The sequence below is a fragment of the Hippoglossus hippoglossus genome, chromosome 23 (assembly GCF_009819705.1).
Source record: "Hippoglossus hippoglossus isolate fHipHip1 chromosome 23, fHipHip1.pri, whole genome shotgun sequence".
Taxonomy (NCBI): domain Eukaryota; kingdom Metazoa; phylum Chordata; class Actinopteri; order Pleuronectiformes; family Pleuronectidae; genus Hippoglossus; species Hippoglossus hippoglossus.
The window spans coordinates 16,561,702-16,577,043 of record NC_047173.1 but is presented as its reverse complement, the minus strand read 5'-3'; the positions used below and the strand labels follow the sequence as shown (position 1 = coordinate 16,577,043).

Sequence of the window (15,342 nt, the reverse complement as noted above, 5' to 3'; positions counted from 1 at the left end):
AATCTTTCCACTTGATCCTTGATTTACAAATAATGTTTCTGATTCTTCTCAGTTTCCAGTTTTTGTTCTGAGAAGTTGAGGATTTGAATTATTCGCTCTTTGTTTATTCTTTCGTCAGCAGGTTTACGCAAAATCTACGGAAATGATTTAAAACTTGGTCCGAGAAAGAAAGAATTTATATAATTTTGGTGGATTTAAAAAAATGACTTTCTTGAATATGGACAGATTGTTCATATCTCAGGTGTAAACAGCTCCTTCACTTATTCCTCAGGTTCAGTAGAAGATCTTTCCTCGTGGCTCTTCTCTCTGTGGCTGTTGGACTTTACCTGCTTCCTTCCCCCATTGACCCCAAACCACATGTGTAAGTTCCATCACGTGAACATTGACTGTGATAGAATCACTGTGATTATCAACATCAGTGTAATAACTCTCTGTTACCCTTACCCACAATGCACCTGTGTCCTGTGGGGGCCCGTTCACTCATCCATCAGCAACATGGCTGCATCTGTACGTTCTATATACAGTTATTAACAGTTAATCTGAATCCCTCCAGACTGAAGGGGCCCCCCCCGGCCCTCGAGGGGCCCCTGGCCGTCAACACCCGTCTGCAGAAAGGACGCCGGCTGTTCAGCGGAGAACTACACGGCCCAGAATCCTTCACTGCCGATGACGGCGGTGAGTTTTGTTTTCCTGTGTTCACAAGCTCTGAGAGGAGGCGGCTCCGTGTTTGTGTTTATGATTCTAATGTGTGTGGGTGTCTGTGTGTGTCTGTGTGTGTGTGTGTGTCTCAGGTAACGTGTACACAGGGACAGTGGACGGGAAGCTGTGGAGGATCGGTCCTGACGACAGCCTCACCCTCATCACACAGATGGGACAGAATCTTCCAGAATGTGGTGCGTTATCTTTTCCTCCGTCTCTTTCATTCAGATTGTGTGTATAAAGTGAATTTTCTCTATTAAATCCACATGAAAATCACTTTAAACTTTAGTAAACCTCCGCCTCTCTCGATATTTATTAAAACTGATAATAACTGAAAATCACAAGCTTTCAAAATACAGATTAGTGTGTTTTTATCTAATTTAAAGTCACACTGAGTATGTAACGTGTGTGTGTGTGTGTGTGTGTGTGTGTGTGTGTGTGTGTGTGTGTGTGTGTGTGTGTGTGTGTGTCTGCAGGCAGCAGCCCGGACTACGAGCCGCTCTGTGGTCGTCCTCATGGCGTTCGTCTGGATCGCCGCGGTCAGCTGATCGTCGCCGACTCGTACCTGGGGCTTCACAGCGTCGACCCACAAACTGGAGACAAGACTCTGCTGCTGCCGAATCCTCAGGGTTTGTGTTGCTGCGGTTAAACAAACCACGGTCGGTTATAATCTGGATTCTAAACTGTGAACCTTCTGTCGTCAGGGGCTGATGGCGTTCCCTTCGCCTTTCTCAACGGGCTGGAGATCTCTCCACAGACTGGGATCATTTACTTCACCGACTCGTCCAGTCGCTGGGGACGCAGACACGTCAAGCTGGAGGTGAGGAGGAGGAGGAGGAGGAGGAGCAGGAGGAGATCAGATCAGATCAGAGAAATCCACCTGGAGGATCTTAACGGGAACTGTTTCCTTTTTCAGGTGATCGAGCTGAACAGCCTCGGTCGTCTGCTCGCCTTCGACCCTCAGACAGGAAGTGTGAGGGTCCTGCTCGACTCGCTCTACATGCCCAACGGCGTCGTCCTGTCGCCCGACGAACACTTCCTGCTGCTCGCCGAGACCAGCATCGGACGCATCCTGAGGTACACGTGCACGCACACACGCACACGCACGCCCTCACTCTGAGGACAAGTTTGTAATCGTATCTCTCTGCTCAGATTTTGGCTGAAGGGCCCGAGGGCCGGCACCACGGAGATCGTCATGGACAACATGGTCGGTTACCCTGACAACATCCGCCTCAGCGACCACGGAACGTTCCTGGTTGGCATAACGACGCCACGGTTCAGGAAGCTCGTGCCTCCGTTCTTGGACGCGATCGCTCCGTACCCGGCAGTGAAACGCTTCCTGGCCAAGGTCTGCGTGATTCTCACCTGTTCTCATTTGAGTATTTAATAACTTCCTGTTAGTTTTGTTTATATGATATGATGGAAATTATCAGAAGGTGAAATAGTAAAGAGTGAGAACAAAGTAGATTATCTGTGATTGTAGAGACAAAAAGTCCAGTTTTACATTCAAGTTTTGATTTTCTTGTGAACTAATGAAAACTATTTAGATTTAGTGAATAAAATCTATAAAAAGGTTTCAGACGATGAAAACAGCAGCTTTCGTTAAGTTAAACTGAACTAAACTAAACAAACAAAATCACACGAGGTCAAACTGATCCAAGAGGAAATCATCCAAAAGAAAAATGAATCTTTAAAGGTTTAAAGTTAAATTAAAAACTAAACTAAACTCAGAGAAAATACATAAACAAGACAGATTTATGAAACTAAACAGAATAGGATCCGGTTTCTACTCCTGATGAAACTCGATGTGATTCTCAATGATTCAGTCAGTGGAGAGTAAAGCTCTTTGTTCCAGACTGAGCCGAGAGCAGATAGTGTGAAATCTGACAGGACAGACACACACACACACACACACACACACACACACACACACACACACACACACACACACACACACACACACACACACACACACACACACACACACACACACACACACACACAGGTCTGAACTCTTGGTGAACTTAGGGAAGCGTCTTCGAACCAATTATAACTGTAATCGACTGTTTTCCAGTAAATTTAATATGTAAAATGTTTGAGGAGCCAAATTTAAAGATGAAATTTAAACCTTTACTCATTGTTCATTATTTAAAGATTGTTGAAGAGCCTCATTTTCTTTATTCTCTTGTTTTAATTGATTCTTTTGTTCATGTTCAGTTCATCGTTTTCATTTATAAATATTATGTTTCACTAAATATTTAATTTTATATAATGTGTAAGGACTTAAATATCACCCTTATAAAAACGTTTTTATGCTTAAGCAGACAAAAATTGACTATTTCATAGATTCTACAATAAAAACATTTTAATTTCATATCTTTCCCACTAACGAAGTGACACCGGTTGTGTCCGTGTCTCCAGGTGATTCCTCTGAGCTGGTACAGTCTCCTGCTGCCGCGCTACGCTCTGGTCCTGGAGCTGGGATTGGACGGCGAGCTGGTGGGATCGCTTCACGACCCCGAAGGTCGTCTGACGTGGGCGATCAGCGACGTGTTCCAGCACCGAGGGAGGACGTACCTGGGCAGCACCGACCTGCCGTTCCTGCCCGTCCTGGAGGGCTGGGACAGCTGATGATGGAGATGAAGACGTGTGCTTTCTTTTTTAATCTCTGGATGGTTTTAGTTTCTGTCGAGCAGCTACAACGAAGTTTTTTTTGTCATGGTTCACTTCTGGAATAGTCAGCGTCTTTGTTCTTCTGCTCGTCCAAAGCAGAGTATTGTTGACGTCCGTCTCTTCAACTACGTTTTCCAGGACAGAAAAGACGTCAGATCCCAGAAACCATGTGGAGGAAACTCTGTTTGTTTCCTCGACTTTGTTATTTTGGTCACTACACTGAAATCATCGATGGATTTATATGTTTTTTAAAGATCCAGTTTGGAGGATTTATGGGTAATCAGCAGAATATATATATTATATTCATTTAGTTTTATTAGTCTAGAATCACCTGAAACTAAGAATCCTTGTGTTTAACCATTGTGTCACGGACACGATTCAAAAGGGAGGTGGGTGTTTAATTCGTTGCAATCTGCAACTCCACCACTAGATGTCACTAAATCCTACACACTGAATAATTGACTCAATAACAATGTTACGATTTCTCTTTTACAAACACACGTAATAATTTAATAATAATGTTTCCTCCTTCCTTCCCAGACACAAAGCGTCTGTGTTTATAGTTCAGTTAGTTTGTAAATTACATTTTCACTTAGACTCGGATTTGTTTTTTATTTCTGTCTGGAATCTAAAAATCTAATTTTAAATTAACCCTGTAAATGTGATTTTTAAACTTTTTGAAACCATAAGAATGTAAACTCTTAGCACTGTAATGAAAAGACTGATTTTTTAAAAATAAATGTATTTTTAAATTTACAGTTTATTGACTAAATCCTGAATAACAAAATGTTTTTGTCAGATTCTAAACTCTGATGAATTTGTGCTTTGTTCTGTTTTTGTAAAACTGTGAAACTTTTAAAAAGAAGAAATCGATTTATTAACATTGAGTAATAAGTTAACGTAAGTCTCTTGTGTGATATTGAGAATTTCTTTATTTGGACAAAAACCACAAGCAAAAATACATCATCATCATCATCTACAGAAAAATAAAACTGAATGGTGCCAAAACAAACAACTGTCCTGACAGATTGGAAAGTGCATCAGTGAAACAACGTGGAAAATGAATCGCAGAGGGAGAATGTTTCTGTTCCTGTGGATTCAGGACTTTAATCTCAGTGTTGTGATATTTTTTTATTTCAGTCCAGAGCAAAGAGGAGCTGCAGGATCCAGGCATGAAAACAACAACAGCAGCAGCAACACAATTCACAAAGTTAACACACACACACACAAAAAGATTCAGATTTTCACAATAAATGTCACAAGCACATGTAACTCGACAGAGACGACGTCACCTTTCCCTCGAGTCTCCAAATTTGATCTTTGGTTGGATGTTTAAAAAACCGGCAGAGATTCGACCGGGTTTTAAAAAACATATCGTCACAAATTAACGTCTCAAGGCAGCTTGAAATTTAACACCATCTTCTTCCTTCGCTCATCCAATAAGGGTTTTATTATTATTATCATCCTGTGTACTTGTGTAGTGCTTCTTCAAACTACTGCAGTTGTTGTATAATATTAATACCTAGATTCATGTATTTCTGTCCATTAAAAGGTGACGACTGTGGATTAATCAGCTTCGGTATGAAATGTGAAACGTGAGCAGGCGGATGAACTAAAAACACAATGAAATATTTCAAAGTGACGACTGTTAATGCGACTTTTTCCATTCACGGAATTGATATCGACTCTTTTCACAGTTTAGAAAAATACATTGAAATGATGAATATGTTTAAAATGAGATTTTCTCTCTCTTCAGTTTCAGTCGTGACCCATGAAATGAGATGTTTAACTTCACTCCCAAGAATCTAACGTCAGTGTAACAGATGATCTTTAATGTGATGAGCTCTCGTCACTGATTCATGACTGAGATCGAGTTTCCTTCTTCAGCGTTTGTTAAATTTATATAATGTAGTATTTCAACCCTGCGTCTCTTTCTAGGCACTTTTTTGTTGAACCGCCTGTTGATGAAGTTAAATTAGAGAAACGTGAGTCAAATTAAATCCGTCTAATAGAAATTTGGCCTTTCTGCACAACTACTGACAAACTCACTGAACAGGAGCCCGATCTGAGAGCTTTAACAAGTGGCTCCTGCACCCACAGGCCCCCCCCCGTCGCCGTGGCAACCGGCCGATTACCAGACTGCAGGATCCCTTCAACATCCATCTTTAACAGCGACTGGCTCAGGAGGCCCCGAAAAAACAAGGCAGTGACAACAGGAAAGGCCGATCACCACAAACAAGCCTTTCCTTCCTCCACTCGTCTTACTTCATCCTCTGTCTCAGTCTGTTGAGCCTCCGGCTGTGACTGGGGAACATCTGTCGAGGGTCGAATTTATACCTGAGGAGACACAGGACGGTTTGACTAATGCTCACGTGGGAGAAAAATCCCCAAAACACTCAGCTCTGGAGTTTTATCAGCCCTCAATGTATTTATATCACATTTCATGACTCACTTTACTAAAGTATAAAAGTCAGAGGGTGTAAACATCAGACCTTGGATCGTACACGCCGGGCGTCCGACACGTCTGCCCGGAGCAGGACTGCAGCATCATCAGCCGGTGGTTCATCTTCTCCAGGAAGTCCTGGCCGATGGAATCTGCGATGTTGGTCAGCTGGTACGGGTCAGCGGTGACGTTGTAGACTTCTACGAACACCTGCAGGAGACGCACAGCGCTGTCACTCTTATTCTTTATACCACCAACCGGAGTGACACGATTAATAACAGCACATTAAAACATTACAGGACTTTTCAGGTTGAATATAAAAAGGACCTTGTACCTGGTTGTCATCAAACTCGCAGTACTGCAGGTTGGCAGAGGGGGCGACAGTTCGCACGCAGGCGTAGGTGTTGTTGAACGAGTCCTCGCACACACAGTCTGGAAAACACTCCTGAAGAAAGAGAGAGAGAGTGAGTTGTTTTTCTGTTTCTTCCCTACAGCTGATTTTAATGTTTGACTTCTCCGTCAGTCCGTACCGACACTCCGGGGCCCAGCAGGGGGCAGGAGGGGTCGGACACGTTGCTTCCTTCGCCTTCATACTCCACCAGGACGTCTGTCCTCCAGCTGCTGCTGTTCACCTTCCCCTCCTGGAGACAGACGTGCACAAATGATCATCTGAGCAGAATCTTTAAATCAACCACTCATCATCTCACGAGTTAAGCATGTGTGTGTTATTTTCACATGTTGTGAAATAATAAATAAAATCATTAATCTGGGAATCAATGTCTTTTTCGTTCTTTTGGTTTATCTTTTAATATTTAAACTGGACATAAGAAATGATACAAAAATGTGGGTGAGAAGTATTTTCAGTGTTTAAAACACAGATGAACCTTGAATGAAGTATTTCTCTGCTCATATTTACTTAGAAACTGGTTTTAGTGAATGTCTTTAATAAATTAAATGAACATGTTGTGTTGGTCGTGAAGCTTCATCTCTCTGCCCTTGTGTTGACTTCTGGTTTTCAAACATGTAGATGAACCGTCAGTTTTGTATTTGCTTGAAAAAGAAACGGGGATCTCACCAGAACGGACAGGAAGGACATGCCGTCCATCTGCGTCTTGTTGACGTTGTAGCCGGCGATGTCCAGGAAGGTCGGACCCAGGTCAACATTCGCCACCGGCATCTGACAACGTGACAAATTCAGTTCAGGTCAACAAAGACGACAGAATAACAACAGAATGTTTAATGTGGGTTTGATTCTGTTTCTGTAACTAATATCTTCTAAATTGCATATAATAAAACATATGAACCATAACACATGCGTGTCTGTACCTGGGTGGTCTGGTTGGGTTTGATGTTCGGTCCTCGGACCATGAGAGGAACCTTGATGTCGAACTCGTAGAGCTGCCTCTTGTCCAGAGGAAGCGAGAACTGACCTGGAGGAAGAAGAACAGTTTTAAACTCTATTTGTGGATCTGTATTTGAAATCATGAGCCTGAGAACAGGAACCAAGCATATTCTTCTCCGTCGACATAAACATGGCTGACACATGTTTACGCAGGTGTCCACACGTACCCGTGTGATACCCGTTGTCAGAGGTGAAGAAGATGTAGGTGTTGTCCAGTTCACCTCTGACCTCCAACCTCTTCACTATCTTCTCCACCAGGTCGTCCACTGAGAGCAGCGTGCGCCACCTACAGGTCAGGATGAAGAACGACACCAGACTGAGAATCTACATCTTACTGTACTGAGAGTTTTCAAAATAAAGTTATAATCCAAATATAAAGCACACAGGTGGTCGGAGTGTTTAACGTGACTGCCGTCGTGTTTCATCAAAAATGTATCTTTAGTAAAAGAGCTTAAATGTTTCTCCTGATAAAAGAGGAAACGAGTCAAGTTAGTCACTGAACTATGAACAGACACAAGGATTTAAAAATAGAATCACCAGCTTGTGGTTGTTTGCTTCCACCAACCAGAGAAGTTTGAGTCTACATACATGTTCCTCAAGACTCATGAGGTCACAGTGACCTTCGACCACTGAAATCTAATCACTTCAACTTTGAGTCCAAGTGACAACTGGTCAGAAAGTTGAAGAGACTTTTCTAAAGGCATCGATGTTGTGTTCAAGAGGCAGGAAACATGTAAGAAACAAGCAAGCAAGAAATAAGAAAGAGGAAGATGAGACCGACCGTTTCCTGAAGGCATCGTCCAGAAACTGAACAGAGGAGTTGGACATGGGGGTTTTAGCTTGTCGGATCAGCCAGTGTTTGTCCTGAACAGAGAAGACGAGCGTTAGAACAAAGATATTCACACATGACATCACTGGGGAGACGTTAAACGTTGACGAAACGAGGCACCGACCTTCCCGTGGACGTTGAAGTTGGGGTCCCTGGGAGCCTTGGTGGTGTTGAAGCTGCTCTGGTACTGAGGGGCCGCTGTCCAGGGAGAGTGGGGCGCCGGCGTGGAAACCATCATGAAGAACGGCTGGTAGTTGGATTTATACTGGAGGAAGTCCAGAGACATGTTGGCCTGAGAGAGAAGAGAGAAGACAGAGAGTTTAATTAATTATGAACATTTATAGTCTGGAAATAATGAAGTGGATGAATTACTCAATGAGTAAACCCAGTAATTTATTATTAAGAGGCCTTTGGATCATTTCGTCTAATTTATCTTTAAAAACCGAACATAAAATGTGACAGAAATGACATTAAACATCACATTTTTAAAGTAATAACTGCGAGTAAATTTATCTGTGATGCTTTACGTTTGTGGCTAATAAAATAGAAACGTGTTAAGTGTTAATATAAAGAGTCCAGGGACAGTCTAACGATGTAATACAATGTGTGAGTTTCTCACCAGTACGTCGGTCAGGTAGTCTTTGCTGTAGTCCGCTCCGTGTTTCTCAGCCTTCCCGTTCACCGACAGTGTGTAGTTGTAATATTTAGAGTTTTTCTCCTGAAAAAAAACAAAGAAGAAGCAGGTTTTATAAATTAAAATGAAAGCTTTTAATGTTTTAAACTTTAAATAATCATGAATCATTTTTTGTATCTGGTCCCAAACTGTATTTTTATACCACACACACAGTAAATGCATCATCTCAGTAGCTTCAAATGTATGTATGATATAACACACTTTCTATTTTCAGCATGAACTGAACTGCATTCAAGATTAATGATGGATTATTCACGCATGAAGAAGTCAGGTTCACATCTTAAAATGCTGAATCCTTGATTTGTTAAAGATTGTAAATCTGCACATTTATCTCACATGAACTGAATCCTGATCGGAGATAAACTCTTAAATCAGTTCTCTCTTTACTTGATGGTTCAGTAGCTGATGAATCCCTTAGAATCATTTTAGATTAAAGAGACGGTGAAACTGAAGCAGGTTTAAAAGGTTCTGGGAGGATTTATTTATTTATTTATTACGAGCAGTTAAATAAAAATCTCTCTCGATACGTCGTCTCTGCAGAAACCATGTAATCTGAAGGAGTCTCGCTGTGAAACGACCTCACATCTGTGTTTGTTCAGCCACAAACAGATGAAGATAAACTCCGTCGCATTCTGCACACGACCTCTGTCACATGACGCCTGTAAACGGCTCAGAGGAACTCTGACAGGAACTTCAGGAAAATCTATTTTTAGTCAATTTATTCGTCTGGCTCCTTCTGCAGAGAGCGACCAGTCACATGACCTCTGAGGCCAGTGTTCCAATAAACCTCCCACAGGGAAGTTAGTGTGGTAAACACCTTCAAACATAAACATCTTTGTACTTTAAAACAAAATGTGGACAAACTGCAGCAAAGAGTTTAGACGATACAAAGCTTTAAAGGTAAATTCTGACATTTGAGATACTTTTATATTCTTTTTATTTTATTTTATTATTATAAAAACCAACGAGGATTCCTCTTTCCCCCAGACTGGTTTTCATTTAGACTCTGACAACATAATATTGACCCTTTCTGGAGACTATGTGTTGGAGACTCGTTCCAGGAGGACGGTGATAACAAGAGAAGTTAATCATTTCCCACAAGTAATCAGGACAAAAAACCCCTTAGATAAAGACAGACACAAGAGAACTAATAGTTTTGGGACTCAAACAACAGAAATGTCTTTGGTTCGTCCTCTAACGACAAAACAAAGATTAGAAACCTGTATTTTTTCGTGCTAAGTTGGTTGGTTCAGGTTTCTGTCTGACGGCTGAAGGCTTCATTCAGACTCAAACTGCAGAGTGAACATGTGGCTAAGAGGTTGAATGAGTCTGAGTCTCACCAGTCCGACCCAGTAGCTCCAGCCTGGAGGAACGTGCTCCACCCCACCAGCCTCCGGGTGCCCATACTGCAACACACAATCAAATACACACTGTTATATGACACACACACACACACACACTACGGAGCCGTCACTGTCACTTTATCAGTCTCCGCTGTAAATGTACGACTATGGGCGTCCCGTCCTCTCTCTCTCACCTGGTTGAGGTATTTCCCGGCGAAGAAGGTTTGATACCCGGCGAAGTTTTTCAGCAGAGCGGGGAAGGTCTGCCCCTCCTCGCTCTTCTGCCAGACCGCGCTGCTGCAGTTCCCCTCCAGCGTGTTGTTGATGACGTGGTGGTTGTGCGGGTATTTGCCCGTCAGGATGCTGGCTCGGCTCGGGCAGCACAGCGGGCTGGCCACGAACTGACGGAGGGAGGGGGAAAGGAAAAAGTCACGGCAGGAAACAAGAGGGACGGATAACGCTCGGTTTTAAAGGATTAAATGATGCTTGATGTGAGGGATGAAGACACTCACTGCGTTAGAGAAGGAGATCCCTGCGTCTCCGATCAGTTTTCTCGTCTTGGTGAGTGGACTCTGGAAGGAAAAGATGATTTATGAATAATCTGCTGAAGGGAAATATCTCGTGTTTAATCATTAAACTGCGTCTTTAACCAACGGTGACACTCAGATAGACTCAAACTTCCGTCAACAACATACGTCCTGTCCTTAATAAAACAGACTGGACAATAATAACTAATAACAGAATCTGCTCAGACATTTTAAAGCTGAAAATCAACCAGACTTATCTTAGATTTACTCCTTTTCTTATGGAGCTTGGTTTGATAAGAGGTTGATGTAGAAGGTGTGTGTCTGTGTGTGTGTGTGTTGTGTGTCTGTGTGAGTGTGTATTTGTGTGTGTCCTACATGATGTGTCCGGGCAGGAATGTGACTTTTCAGCTGAATCAGCCGGAACCAACAATCAAATTAAGACCCAATTAATCCCACGTGTTTCCGCGGGGGGGGGGACTCGAACCCAGCGTCACTCTCCCCGATGAAACACCGGATATTGAAGTAAATTAATAAAACAGGTTGAAACTGACCAAACCCCCGATGGCGACGTCCAGGTCGTCCGTGAGGATTAGCACCATGTTGGGTTTCCTGTAGGATCCGGCCGCGCAGCTCAAAGTGACGCAGCCGAGCAGGAGGGCGAGAAACGTCGCCGACGCCATTTTAATCCACTGAGTAACGAAGCACGGGAGCGAGAGACAGTCTGTCCTCAGCTGAGGGACATCAGGTCAGCGGGAAGTCTCAGTGAGTCTCCATGAAGCCGCGGGAGCAACAACAACAACAACCTCAGCCCGGGCCCGTGTCTCTGCTCTGTGCGGCACTTCCGTGTTTCTGTGCGGCACTTCCGTGTTCCCACTGTCACGTGCCGCGAGACACCGGATGTGACATGAAACCTTACCCGTTTATTTTATTCTATTCTATTTAATTGTATTGTATTGTATTGTATTGTATTGTATTGTATTGTATTTAATTTCATTCTATTTTATTCTAGTCTGGTTTATTCTATTCTGTTCTTTTCTTTTGTGTTATATATTTTTTATATTCAGTTTTATTCTGTTCCGTACTATTCTATTCTATTCTATTCTATTCTATTTTATTTTATTCTATTCAATTTTATTTTATTCTATTCTATTCTAGAAGTGGCCACGGCCGGTGAAACATTAAGATTAAGAAATATTAAAAGAAAATGCGAATTTGCACAATTTACGTTTTTATGTATGAATTTTATTTTAATTTATTATTACATATGATTTTACAATTTATTTATTTTACTATTATTTAACCGGAGTATTTTTTTAAATAATTTATCTGCACATTTTAGCATTTTTATTTATTGTGATTTTAATAACTTTTGCAATAGATTCGTCATTAACGGCTGGTATGTGTCACGTGATTCGCCTTTAAGTGTAATTAACTTTTTTTAGGGGTTATTGAAGAATCACAAACCGGTTTAAGAAAGTATTTGCATCGAATTTATAAAGTCACGTAATCCGGATTACACGCAGTCTACGAGGAGCCCGTGAACGCAGCATCGTGTGTTCTCGCGAGATCTCCCCCCCACAGCCCCCGGAAGCGCGTGCACCGAGGTTCCTCCGGAGCTTCCTCTCGTGCCGCCTCGCTTCTCTCGGTCGGTTGTTCGGCTCCGTGTCGGTGGTCGCGATGGGAAAAGCGGATTTTCTGTCCCCGAAGGCGATCGGGAACCGGATCAAGTCCAAAGGGCTCCAGAAGCTGCGCTGGTACTGTCAGATGTGTCAGAAGCAGTGCAGGGACGAGGTCAGGAGCTCTTTGTTGTCTTCCTCACTTCCTGTTGTTGTTTGTGTTGTTGTTGTTGTTGTTTGTGTGTAACTCTCTGACTCCCTGTGGACAGAATGGCTTCAAGTGTCACTGCATGGCGGAGTCCCACCAGAGGCAGCTGCTGCTCGCCTCCGAGGATCCCAACAAGTTCATGGACTTCTTCTCCGAGTGAGTGGATCGAAACATCAAGTGAAATGACAAACTTTCAGCTGATGGATGATTTCAATTCATAATTCATAATTCATAATTCATCGCGTTTCTCCTCCTCTTTCCTCCAGCGAGTTCAAGAGAGGCTTCCTGGAGCTGCTCAGCAGGAGGTTCGGTGAGTCCACACGCATCCAGATGTTGGTCCCCACACCACAGCTGTACGTGGATAGATAGATAGATAGATAGATAGATAGATAGATATATGATAGATACTGTAGATAGATAGATATATGATAGATAGATAGATAGATAGATAGATACTGTAGATAGATAGATAGATACTGTAGATAGATAGATAGATATATGATAGATAGATAGATAGATAGATATATGATAGATAGATAGATAGATATATGATAGATAGATAGATAGATATATGATAGATAGATAGATAGATATATGATAGATAGATAGATAGATAGATACTGTAGATACTGTAGATACATAGATAGATAGATATATGATAGATAGATAGATAGATATATGATAGATAGATACTGTAGATAGATAGATAGATATATGATAGATAGATACTGTAGATACTGTAGATGATAGATAGACAGATGGAAGACAGACAGGTGAATGGATAGAAGTACTTTATTGAGTTAAGTTCCTGTTTTACAGCAGCACAGAATCACACTAAGATACAATAATATAAGAACAACACTATAGAACATATAAAGATGATAGAGAATACACATAATATGTATAAACAGAGTTTTTGGTAACAAGTCCCACAGCAGAGAGTCCAGAGTGTTTTGTGTCAGAGGTGATTTTTTTCCCTCCCGTCCTTGAACACAACTGACCCAGTGTGCGTTGAACCTGCAGGAACCAAGCGAGTGCACAACAACATCGTGTACAACGAGTACATCAGCGACCGGGAGCACGTGCACATGAACTCCACGCAGTGGGAGACGCTCACCGACTTCACCAAGTGGGTCGGCAGAGAAGGTGAGGACGCCCGGAGGAACCCCGCGGCAGCCTGGTGACATCTGTTCAGCTCCAGTTCATCCTGCACAAACAATAACCTGTCACACGTGATTCTCAGGCCTGTGTAAAGTGGACGAGACGCCCAAAGGCTGGTACGTCCAGTACATCGACCGCGACCCGGAGACCATCCGGCGCCAGGAGGAGCAGGCGAGGAAGAAGAAGCAGGAGCTGGACGACGAGGAGCGCAGCGCCCGGTTCATCGAGGAGCAGGTCCGCAGGGGCCTCGGCGACAAGGAGCCGGAGGTGGGTCTCGACCTCGCAGGAGTCTCACCTGTTCAGCTGAATGACGAGCGACAGAGACTCGATGTTTAAAGATTAAAATGCATCATTTTTTATCCTGTAGGAAAATCCAGTTTTCACAGAACTGAAACGAGAGAGTGAAGAAGAGAAAGGTTTGGATCTGATTTTTATTCTTCAAAAACAGGATACAAATACAAACAAGTTTAAGAACGAGAGCCAAATAAACTGTATTTAAGATCCGAGATTTTCATGATTCTGGAAAAATCTTTGGTTAAAATAAACCTCAGTTGTTTCCAAACATAAAATTAATATTTAACACTTTCCACTCACACGTGTTTTTCTCCTGCAGTTGCTTTCAACCTCGGAGCCTCGTCCTCTGTAGCTGGTCCTTCAAAACCCAGGTACAGACGCCTCTGTGCACCATGTTATTAATTCAAAGGGAAATTAGTGGAGATATATTGTGTTAAATTGTGTTGTTGTGTGTCTGTGCAGTTCTGTCTTCGGGGCCACTGCTCTCAAATCCGCAGCGTCGTCCTCGACCAAGAGGAAAGACGTGCCGTCCAGTTCCGACTCCAAAGCGGAGAAGAAGAAGAAGAAGTCTGCTCTGGAGGAGATCATGGAGGTGGAGGAGACGGTTTTGCTTTGTCTTCATAGTTTTAAGTTTCCTAATTAGACCTTTTTAGTTTAATGAGATTGTGTTATTGTGCAGATGGAGGAGAAGAAGAAGCAGTCGGTCAGGACGGATTACTGGCTGCAGCCCAGCATCGTGGTCAAAGTCGTCACCAAGAGGCTCGGAGAGAAGTACCACAAGAAGAAGGCCGTCATCATGGTAACGCCGCTGCCTTTTCTTTGTGAGTGACGGAATGTTTTCACACGTGATTGATGCTGATCTCCGTGGATCCTGTCGCCGCAGGAGGTGCGAGGCAAATACGCAGCCGTGGTTAAACTGATCGACTCCGGGGACAAGCTGAAGCTGGACCAGGCCCACGTGGAGACGGTGATACCTGCACCAGGTGAGCCGCCGGTTAACGCCGCACGGATTCGTAAAAATAAACGTCAAACCGGACGTGCGCCTCAGCTGCGTTGTCACGTCTCCCCGCAGGTAAACGGGTTCTGATCCTGAACGGCTCGTACAGAGACACCGAGGCTGTGCTGGAGGGGATCGACGAGAAGAAGTTCTGCGCCACGCTCACGCTCGACTCGGTGAGTGTCTCCAGGCTTCATGGATCTGACACACGTGGTCAGGTCTTTTCACACCAAGTCCTCACTTTCCTCACGCACAGAAACCTCACACACAGAAGGACGATGCTCTTTATTGTTGTACTTGTTCAGAAGATTGTACGTAGGAGATGAAATGAAACAGAAAGAAAACGTGACTGATTGTGTCTTCTCCTCCGCAGGGTCACCAGAAAGGAAAGACCGTGGAAGTCGCTTATGAGGATTTCTCCAAACTGGCCTGATCCAGAAAAACCTCCCATTAAAA

General features: G+C 43.1%; 3 protein-coding genes across 6 annotated transcripts in view; 2 read left to right on the top strand and 1 right to left on the bottom strand.

Moving 5' to 3' along the window:
- Positions 1-4,103, top strand: part of zgc:194209 (uncharacterized protein LOC570908 homolog) — a 5,390-nt gene extending 1,287 nt beyond the window's left edge. The window contains exons 2-10 of one of the 2 annotated variants that reach the window (XM_034578771.1): positions 272-361; positions 554-675; positions 792-893; positions 1,176-1,328; positions 1,404-1,519; positions 1,616-1,776; positions 1,852-2,047; positions 3,121-3,343; positions 3,374-3,598. In XM_034578771.1, the coding sequence (XP_034434662.1) occupies positions 272-361; positions 554-675; positions 792-893; positions 1,176-1,328; positions 1,404-1,519; positions 1,616-1,776; positions 1,852-2,047; positions 3,121-3,330 (1,150 nt within the window). In that variant the 3' untranslated portion in view covers positions 3,331-3,343; positions 3,374-3,598. Of the gene's footprint in view, positions 1-271; positions 362-553; positions 676-791; positions 894-1,175; positions 1,329-1,403; positions 1,520-1,615; positions 1,777-1,851; positions 2,048-3,120 lie in introns of both variants that reach the window. The other variant, XM_034578770.1, reaches the window with a different exon arrangement.
- Positions 1-11,497, bottom strand: part of gnsa (glucosamine (N-acetyl)-6-sulfatase a) — a 26,222-nt gene extending 14,725 nt beyond the window's left edge. The window contains exons 1-14 of one of the 2 annotated variants that reach the window (XR_004613143.1): positions 11,162-11,475; positions 10,596-10,655; positions 10,278-10,484; positions 10,081-10,146; positions 8,666-8,764; positions 8,171-8,338; positions 7,999-8,081; positions 7,385-7,503; positions 7,142-7,245; positions 6,891-6,992; positions 6,346-6,456; positions 6,150-6,260; positions 5,865-6,025; positions 4,993-5,709 (exon numbers count right to left, since the gene is read on the bottom strand). Coding sequence is in view for 1 of the 2 variants with exons in the window: in XM_034578766.1 (XP_034434657.1) it covers positions 5,634-5,709; positions 5,865-6,025; positions 6,150-6,260; positions 6,346-6,456; positions 6,891-6,992; positions 7,142-7,245; positions 7,385-7,503; positions 7,999-8,081; positions 8,171-8,338; positions 8,666-8,764; positions 10,081-10,146; positions 10,278-10,484; positions 10,596-10,655; positions 11,162-11,290 (1,596 nt within the window). In the remaining variant the exon portion in view is untranslated. Of the gene's footprint in view, positions 1-4,281; positions 5,710-5,864; positions 6,026-6,149; positions 6,261-6,345; positions 6,457-6,890; positions 6,993-7,141; positions 7,246-7,384; positions 7,504-7,998; positions 8,082-8,170; positions 8,339-8,665; positions 8,765-10,080; positions 10,147-10,277; positions 10,485-10,595; positions 10,656-11,161 lie in introns of those variants that run through there. The other variant, XM_034578766.1, reaches the window with a different exon arrangement.
- The window catches only part of kin (Kin17 DNA and RNA binding protein), a 21,970-nt gene extending 6,628 nt beyond the window's left edge, over positions 1-15,342 (top strand). Inside the window, exons 2-14 of one of the 2 annotated variants that reach the window (XM_034578769.1) lie at positions 716-726; positions 12,253-12,401; positions 12,496-12,590; positions 12,701-12,744; positions 13,458-13,580; positions 13,678-13,862; positions 13,963-14,011; positions 14,209-14,260; positions 14,352-14,481; positions 14,569-14,688; positions 14,773-14,872; positions 14,962-15,062; positions 15,260-15,342. In XM_034578769.1, the coding sequence (XP_034434660.1) occupies positions 12,288-12,401; positions 12,496-12,590; positions 12,701-12,744; positions 13,458-13,580; positions 13,678-13,862; positions 13,963-14,011; positions 14,209-14,260; positions 14,352-14,481; positions 14,569-14,688; positions 14,773-14,872; positions 14,962-15,062; positions 15,260-15,319 (1,173 nt within the window). In that variant the 5' untranslated portion in view covers positions 716-726; positions 12,253-12,287 and the 3' untranslated portion in view covers positions 15,320-15,342. Of the gene's footprint in view, positions 1-715; positions 727-12,201; positions 12,402-12,495; positions 12,591-12,700; positions 12,745-13,457; positions 13,581-13,677; positions 13,863-13,962; positions 14,012-14,208; positions 14,261-14,351; positions 14,482-14,568; positions 14,689-14,772; positions 14,873-14,961; positions 15,063-15,259 lie in introns of those variants that run through there. The other variant, XM_034578768.1, reaches the window with a different exon arrangement.